Source organism: Meleagris gallopavo, chromosome 6 (assembly GCF_000146605.3).
Source record: "Meleagris gallopavo isolate NT-WF06-2002-E0010 breed Aviagen turkey brand Nicholas breeding stock chromosome 6, Turkey_5.1, whole genome shotgun sequence".
Lineage (NCBI taxonomy): Eukaryota > Metazoa > Chordata > Aves > Galliformes > Phasianidae > Meleagris > Meleagris gallopavo.
Genome location: NC_015016.2, coordinates 6,154,648 through 6,163,679, shown reverse-complemented (window position 1 = coordinate 6,163,679; position 9,032 = coordinate 6,154,648). Strand labels below are relative to the sequence as shown.

Below are 9,032 nucleotides of genomic sequence, written 5' to 3'. Positions count from 1 at the left end.
GGGCGGGAGCCGGGGGTGTCTGAGCTGCTCGGAGTTGAGGAGGCTGAAGGAGAAGAAGCGTGCCCGCGTGCCGCAGCGCGGGGCGGCGGGTGGCCGGGGATCGGACGTGCCCTTGCGCTGGTGGTGCGATGGAAGGCGACGGGAGGCCCCGCGGTCTTCCGCCGTAGGGCTTTTATGCGGTGAAAGAAGCGCTCCGGAGCACGAACGCGTCCCGACTGAGAAAAGCGGTGTATCCGCGAGGAGATACAATGACTCAACGAGACCCCGTCCCCTGCTCTGTGTCCCCCAGCCGCCTTTCCCGCTGTGAGGTGCGTGGCTGAAGGCGGTCGGTGGGAGATGAGGCCCGGAGCGAGGGGCTGCGAGGCGACTTGCTGACCCGCAGCCTTCGTGGGCAGCGCCGGCAATGGGGAACGGCAGCTCGGCCGTGAAAGTGTGCGCCGATCACCAGGGAGGCATCAACTGGCTGAGCCTCAGCCCCGACGGGCAGCGACTGCTGACGGGCAGCGAGGACGGCACGGCGCGGCTCTGGAGCACGGCCGACAGCCAGTGCCACGGCCACTTCCAAGGTGGGCATCCTGACCTCCTCCTTATCGCCTCTCTCGCTCTCCGCGTTACTTCTGTCCCGTTAATCATCTCGCTTTCCAGGTGGTTTTTATATAGAACCTCTTGGCCCAGAGCTCTGGGAGGAAACCTTGTTGAATAGAACCTTTTTTCCTCAGAGCTTTGACACACGGATGGGTCAATCGCTGGAGTTTTGAATTCTAAATTGGTTTTGCATTTGTAACAGGATCTGATGTCGTTAGGCTAACATTTGTATACCTGAGAGAAAAGCTTTGCAGAAGGCACAGCCCTGCAGGAACCACAGTGGGGGCCAAAGATTGATTGTATTCTCAGTCACTCGTGTTCTTACTCTCTTAGTAAAGCAGAAAACCAACCACCCAACGCTTGCATTTGGAATTTCTCATCCTTTCTTCTTTCAAAAATTAACATTGTTGGGATTTTTGTTTGTTTGTCTGCTTTTTTTTTTTTTTTTTTTTTGGTATTGTCTGTGCCCCCACATCCTGTGTCTCCTGGAAGACTCATTGCGTTTGCTGAGGGATTAGAAGTCCACTTAAAGCAACAATTAACTTTAAACTGGGAAGATAAGTATGCTGGATAGTATTCAGTATGTGGCTTATGAACTGCTGGTGTTTGGGGTAAGCTTTAAAGAGGGTTGGCTAGATGGTTTGTGAACTACCAATCACATCAGCTAACTCTATGTATATTATGTTCATGTTCTTATGCTACTCTTGTGAAAATTCACATTGAAAAGCTGTAATTACTGCTAAACCTTTACGTGGAACAGTTTCCAGCTTGTACCACAGCATAACCAGCAGACTGGTGTGGTGGCAGGCCATCACCAGACCATCAGCTGGACCTTATCTGCCACAAGGGATTACTGTGTAACTATTATCAGTGGTTAAACTCTGACTGACAGACCGTACTGCAGTGACCAAAGTGCTGTTTTGGTCTTCTAAGAGTGGGCTTGGATGCTGCTGCGAGAGAAATGCTGCAGGTTGAAACCTGCCCCTAGATAAGCTGCTTTGAAAAATGTTGTCACAAACGTGTGAGGCTGCGTAGAGTTTACATACTTTTTTTTTTTTTTTAATATCTGATGAATTTAATTAAAAGAAAAAATGAAGGCCGTGTGTGTTCGGAGCGTGGATTCTGATTTACTGAACACTGGAAGGGTTTTCAATCATAAAAGTTGCAATAAAGTCACTGTTTTGATGTCAGTGAACATAAGTGCTTTACTGGGCAGCCTGCTTTCCCTCAGTTCTTTAACATCTCTGTTGTACAACATTCTGTTTCTCAAGCATCTCTGTTTTTCTCTCTTTTTAATTACATTTGTCCTTTCTATATGCAAGCTTTTAAATCACATTCAGGCCTACTGACTTCAGCCAGAGTCTCTTGGGGCACTTCAGAAGAATCAGTTCTGGTCTTGAAATCTTAAAGTCTAGATATATAAATCCAAAGGAGTGAAAGAACGTTCTGTCTCATCTGCTACCTCGATGGGTGACTGTATAAATAAATCTTAGTCCTTCTTTCTGGGTCATTTCCTAAAGGTATACTGATATATCCTGAAAACTGTTTTCACTCATGTTATTAATCACAATGGGGAAAACACTGGCTGACTTTTTACCAATTATGCTCTTTTGTTTGCATTTCATTCTGCTTGGACAATGAAACTAAGCTTGCTGGTGAGGCTCACGTCTCTTCCTCGTTTCATAGTTACGTGCTTCAGCTTAGGACTGTTTGTGTCCTGACAGACTGTATTGAAATGCAGCCTTTTTCCTGACTTCAGAAGGAAGCAAACGTGTTTCTGTATATAAAATGGATTAACAAACCTTCTTTTTTTTTTCCCCCTTGTTACCAGTTTTAAACTGCAGTAGGCAAATGTTATTATACTGACAATAGTTCAGCTCATCATCTTTTGATACAGCTGAGCTGCCTGATTGGAGAAGCAGTACTGTTGTGCTCTTCCACCGAATCTGTGTGAAAATGAAGGGGAATTTTCTCCTGGTAATTAAAAATGCTGTTTTACACAAATCCTTCAATGTGTAGAATGGGATTGTGCATTTAAAACTAGTCTGCCTGTTTTCTGTGCTCTTAGTCCACCTGAAGAGCTCACCCAGTCCTCCCTGCTTGCGGGCACGATGCTTGAGCTGTTATTTCTGCTCTTATTCCTAGGACACGAGAGTTACATCACCTTTTGCCACTTAGAAAACGAGGCTGCCTTCACATGTAGTGCAGATCATACCATTCGAAAGTGGGACGTGGTGACAGGCCAGTGCCTGGCCATTTACCGTGGGCACACATCCATTGTGAACAGGTTGGTTCCGTGGAGTTCCGTTGTGTTCCTGTAATCTCTTATCGCTTAGATTGTCATTTTGCTGCAATTTTCCGTGACTACGCTAACAAAACGGGTTGTGTAAACCTTTGGGTGCATGCTCCACGTGTTCTGTGCTGCAATGATTCGTTTTCCTAGCAACAGTGCTGACATAGCCATAGACGGCAGATAGGAGGGGGCTGAAAGGCACATGGTAGGGGAATTGAATCCAGCACCAGCCATGAAATTCCAGAAGAAATTGTTCAATTGATAACAGATGCTTTTGATAAATAGATGTAAAAACATCACGTCAAACCTTTGAGTCACTGAGGGGGATGAAGTCAGGGCTGTTTCTGGAATCACAATTCCTCCTTGTGCAAACGAAGTTTGTACTGATCTGATTGTTCGTAACTGATTGGCTTGTCGATTTTTGAAGTGCCTCTTAATAGTTGGGATGGCTTTACTTAATGGAGCAATCGGTCAAAGATTTAATTTTTTTGTTGTTGTTCATTACCAAACTCAGAGCACAAACGGTGTGTAGCTGGATGCTGTAAATAGTTAGGAAGGCTGGCTCTGCCTGTGTTCTGGCACTGGCCTGATTTTGCTTGAATCAGCAGGTTGGAAATGTGTTCCCTATTCATCTGTCTTTGTTGCCAGTTTGAAAGGTTCCAGAGGACCAAACTCAGAGTATAAAGAAGACAGGTTATGATGTTCCCTATTTCCAGTTTAGAAACACAGTTCACAGAGACTGTTATCTCTTAAGTGTTTGTGCAGCTACACTTCATTATTACGGAGGCCCAGCAAGCTGAATTCTTGAGCTATAGTCTTCGATTTGCTCTTTAGTTCTGTAATAGGGTTAGGTATCAGGAGGAAGTTTTTCACCCAGAGGGTGGTGAGGCACTGGAACAGGTTGCCCAAGGAGGCTGTGGATGCCCCATCCCTGCAGGCATTCAAGGCCAGGCTGGATGTGGCTCTGGGCAGCCTGGTCTGCTGGTTGGCCACCCTGCACATAGCAGGGGGTTGGAACGAGATGAGCATTGTGGTCCTTTTCAACCCAGGGCATTCTATGACTCTATTCTATGATTTAGGCTGTACCTTTGCAGTGCTCAAAGCTGCTGTGCTATAATATCCACACTGGTATACCTGAATTGAAAAAAAACACTTACTTTTCAAAAGTAAAACAGATTTGTTTAGTGTGGGAAAAAGAAAAAAGTATGGTTGTAAATAATGTGTTTTAAACAGAGGGGTTGAATCAGAGGTTTATATGTTGAGTTCATGCTACTGTTTCTAGCTTCAGTGTGCTTAGCATTGAAATCATGACAAAAATAAAAGGTAAAAAGAATGATACTGTTAATATATAATTCTTTTTTTATTTAATTTTTTGCAGGATCCTGGTTGCCAAAGACTATCTGTTTAGTGGCTCCTATGACAGGACAGCCCGCTGCTGGAGTGTGGACAAGGAGAAACAAATCCAGGAATTCCGGGGCCATCGGAACTGCGTCCTGACTCTAGCTCACTATTCCTCCAAGGACGTCCTTGAGGAGGAGGAGGAAGAAAGAGGAGGAGGAGGAGAGAGTAAGCAGAGACCTCCTGGTGACAGGTAGCACGGACTGCACTGTAAAGGTCTGGTGGGTGTCCAGCGGGCGCTGTTACCAGACTCTGCTGGGACACACTGGGGCTGTCTTATGCCTTATACTTGACGCACCAAACAGGGAGCTGTTTTCTGGCAGCACGGACTATACCATTCGAACATGGAATATTGTTACTGGAGAGCAGCTGAAAGTGTTCAAAGAGCATCAAGGATCAATAATTTGCCTAGAGGTAAGAACTCGGGTTGGAAAAGACCTCAAAGATCATCAAGTCCAACCGCAACCCAACCATACTACTCTAACAACTCTAAATCACATCCCTGAGCACCTCATCTGAATGGCTTTCAAACACATGCAGGGATGGTGACTCAACCACCTCCCTGGGGAGCCTATTCCAGCTTAACACCCCTTTCTGTAAAGAAGTTTTCCCTGATATCCAACCTAAATCTCCACTGGTGCAACCAAGAGCCATTCTAAGGAGGTATCTGTCTTCTAATCTGTGTGAGTCTCAACTGTCTTTTTACTCACAGAGAAGTCTTACGAGACACGTTGTAAATGATATTCTTAACCATTCATATAATAACAGAATAATTGTGTCCTATGATCTTGGAACAACCCTTTCTCTAAAATATGTCATGGTATCCTCTTGGCTTCCAGTGGCTGTCCAGGTTTAACTTCTAGCTCAGTACTTATTTAGGTACCCCTTGGTCTTGAAGTTTACGTGTGGGGTGTGTTGGAGCACTCTTCTTCTGAGTAGGGTTGTGCACATTGGGCCACCAGACTTCGAAGAGAAGTAAGCTGAGCTGTTGGTGCAACAAAGCTGACGTTGCGATGGGTAACTTCAAATGGGAGGAGTAAAATTCAGAGTAAATCAGATATCCAATGCAAAATTGTGAACAAGAGATGATAGGAAAGCATAAAGCTGGAAGAAATCCTGCTGTTAACACCACACACACAGACATAAGATAAGGAAAGAAAGGGAGAAGGAGATGGCCAAATGAGAGAATGGGCAAGGAAAATGGAAAAGAGAAGTAGAGCCTGGGGGAGAGAATTGGGAAATAGGGTAGGGGAGGGGAAAAAATTTAGTGTGACTTGAAGAACTGTATCTTGTTTTTCTGTTTGTGGTATTTTTCTGGTGAACATTGCCAAGTTTATTAACATTGCAAAGGAGGGAATGGATTTAGGGAGATGACGAAGACAAAAGGGAACTATGGCATAAGTACTTGCCCATTCACCAGGCAAAACTAATGGAATTTTAAAGAAGGTATGTGATGTTCTGTAAGTTAATTTCAGGTCAGTAAACCTAAGTGCTTTTAATTAGATGTGTTGCATTAACTTACACAGGTTATTGGTTTTTTTTTTTTTTCTTTTCACTATTCTTCTTGTTTATGTAACTTCTTTTCCTTTGCAGAGGCTACAGTATGTATTTGTAATAGCTGTTTAATAAGTGTTGCCTCTGTTTCTAAAGAAAATAGTCATAGCTGACACTGGCAGGCTGAAGACCCAATAGTACTGAAGGAATTCTATTTTCCTTTCTTTTTAGAAAGGAAAAAGAACTAAGTTGTGTTTCCCTGGTGTAATGTTTGTCTTGCTTGGGTACATTCTCAGATTGTGGTAATGCATTTTGAGGATGCTCAAGTAAATATGTTGTTGTTCTTAGTGTCATGCTATATCTTACTGTTTAATTGCAACCTTTTTTCAAGACACAGATTGGCAACAGCAGAGCTTGCTTTAATTTAATTGGGTTCTTGCTAAAATTGTTACACAAAACTGGCTTGACCCTCTCCCAAAAGCCTGGGAAATTCAATTACACTCTTTGAATGCTCCAGAATGAGCAATGCTTCCCTCCTTGTGAGCACAGCATTAAACAATAGTTTTAAACAAACAGAACTTCTTGTAGGAGAGAAGAAAAGCAAAACCAACACGTCTCTTTGGAAAACCTGAACAATTCAAAGTAGACAAGTCTGCTGCTGCCAAGGCTGTGCTGGCAATGATCCTGGCCAAACCCTCAGCCCGTAGCTGTGAGTAACTGGTAGCCATTTGCTTCTTTGCTTCTCCAGTTATCAGTTGATGGCTGAAGCCAGAGGAGTCCAGCTGGGTACACGCTGCCCTAAAACTTACCCCAGCTTAATCACTCACTGTAATGCTGCTGAATAGCTTTAGCCTGTCAGTCTTTCCTAATTCCTCGCTCTTCCTTATTGGGTTCAACACTAGCCCTTCTGTTCCTCTTGGCTGCCTCTCAGCACAGCCCACATGGTATTTTCGTTCTTTTAGAAAGGGGTCAATCACAGGAATCCATACAAAGATGTTGCAACAGAAGGGAAACTTCCTGAGCAGAGGTGTGTGCAGTTTTCTTGTGTTTTGGTTTTTGTTTGCTTGGTTGCTTTCTTTATTTTATTTTATTTTATTTTATTTTATTTTATTTTATTTTATTTTATTTTATTTTATTTTATTTTATTTTATTTTATTTTATTTTATTTTATTTTATTTTATTTTATTTTATTTTATTTTATTTTATTTTATTTTATTTTATTTTATTTTATTTTATTTTTTGCTTTATGTTTCTTTGCTTTTGCTTTTAATAATTTTTATTTTATTTTATTTTTCTCTCCAGGAACCTTTGGAGCCTTCTTTGCCCAGGGCTCCTTTATGGCAGTGTTGCAATCTGTGTCAGTGAGTTTAGTGTAGTATTTTTCAAACGCTGTGTCCGGGAGGACTTGGAGGTGGTTGTGAGTCACTAACAGTAGCCAGCAGACAGCTTTAATTGTTGGCAGTAGCTCAGTTTCTTCAGAGCGTGAGAATGAGCTTCTAATTACACCACATTTTTACTCCCTTGTCCTAGAGGAGCTGAGCTGGTACTGGCATTTAAAGGTAGTTGTTACCATTCACTAGCTGCTATACTGCTTGCTTGGAGAGATTAAAGGGGTAAAAAAAGAAGTACTAATTTTTAGTGTATGTATGCAAATAAAGGTTCCTAAGGGAGGCTGGCCATTCAGAACGTTTGAGAAATGGAGTTCAATGTGGTATCTTGTCCCAGACAGGACAGGAAAAGTGTAATTACTAAGACTGTATCTTCCCCAGCTTTAAAATATACTGTATTAGCAGGAGTGCCTCAGGATGTTCTGAACTGCTGCAGGTAAGGTCTGGGCTGGTCTGGCCAGCTTCCATGACTTTCCAGTAAATACCAATAGCATTTCTGTAGCAGTGAATGGCGCTTAGGAGAGCCTTTCAGAGTAGGTATCCATAGGAAATCCCATGATTTCTCTTTCTGCATGGCTGGTGAATGAAGAGCAAAGAGATGATGGCACGGTCATGTTCTGATTTTGAATGCTCCTCACTTGCTCCAAGATCCTCCAGGTACTGTTGCCATCCAGCATACATTAGAGGAGCCTGAATACTCTAATCTGGCATGGAAGGCCAAGAAACACTGTTTGGCTTTTGCTTTCCCTTTTCCCCTGTCTTTGGTGATCACAGACAACAGTGAGGAGAATGAGCAGTTCTGATCCGTGTGACGTGTCCTGCTGTCCCAGGGCTGAATCACGGCGTGTGGCCTGCTCTCATAACAGCTGCAGGTGCCAGCTTTTCCCATTCTTCCTTCCACCATCCCAATTCAGCTGACAGAAGCTTTGCCAGTAGACTTTCTGCATGCGAGGTGCCTTGGCAGCCTTGACTCCTTCCCTCACGTCGTCAGGCAAGGTAACCATTGGCGGTGCAGCCAGAACTCCTCTCTCATGCTGCTTCTGCACTGCATTGCTAGCTTGGCAAGCGAGGGCCAGCAGCTGCTCTGAGTGCTCTCTTTTCATATGAGAGCCAGTGATGTGATTTTACAGGAAGCAATGGGAGAAAAGCAAGGGTGGGCTGAATGTAATCACACAGCTCATTCTGTTTCTTCCGCTAAAACGTTTCAGGCCCAGCTAAAGACCAAGGTTTGTAATTCATAATCAGACTGATTCCCCTGAACACCACTGCCTGCACCAGGCTGAATAACCCTGGCCCAAATATTTACTTGTGTGTGTTATTCTAAACGTCTCCAAAGTGGTTTTGCAAACTGTTTACAAGGATTGCTTTGTCCTTTGCTGATTGTTCAGACCGCGTATTTATCAAACTTGTGCTGCCAAAAGCTGGCAGAAAGAAATGATCCAGCCTGGTATTTAGCTTGGATTCTATAGCGAACATTCTTACAAGGATGAGAATTGCAAAAGGAGTTTTAAATGAACATGAGTGGGCAAGGACTTGCTTCTGCTTTTCCTGCAAAAGATCCTTTGTTGGGAACATTCCCCTTCGTTGTCTTTTAAAGCTGGCTAGAAGAAAAGAATGCTTTGAGCAAACCCGCTGCTTGAGCTCCATTTATACACTTATTGTGATTGTGGGGATTTTTTTCTCATCGCACCAATGAAATTGTGTGCACTTTTGGCTAATTTGTTTGTTGCATCGTTCATCACAGGATGAGTTAGGGGAATCTGGGTGTTCAGCACCTTTAGAAAAGGAGCGTGTTTTAGGGCCATTACACTGCAGTGAAGAAGCTGAAAAATGTTCTCTAGTAGCCAGAGCATACTCTAGATGGATTCTCAGTT

General features: G+C 43.5%; 1 protein-coding gene across 1 annotated transcript in view; it reads left to right on the top strand.

The window, feature by feature from the left end:
• The first annotated feature begins 6 nt into the window (after window positions 1-6).
• Window positions 7-9,032, top strand: part of WDR86 (WD repeat domain 86) — a 19,922-nt gene continuing 10,896 nt past the window's right edge. The window contains 4 exon segments of the mRNA XM_003206948.4: window positions 7-566; window positions 2,731-2,872; window positions 4,257-4,425; window positions 4,427-4,690. Of these exon segments, the coding sequence (XP_003206996.2) occupies window positions 404-566; window positions 2,731-2,872; window positions 4,257-4,425; window positions 4,427-4,690 (738 nt within the window). The 5' untranslated portion in view covers window positions 7-403.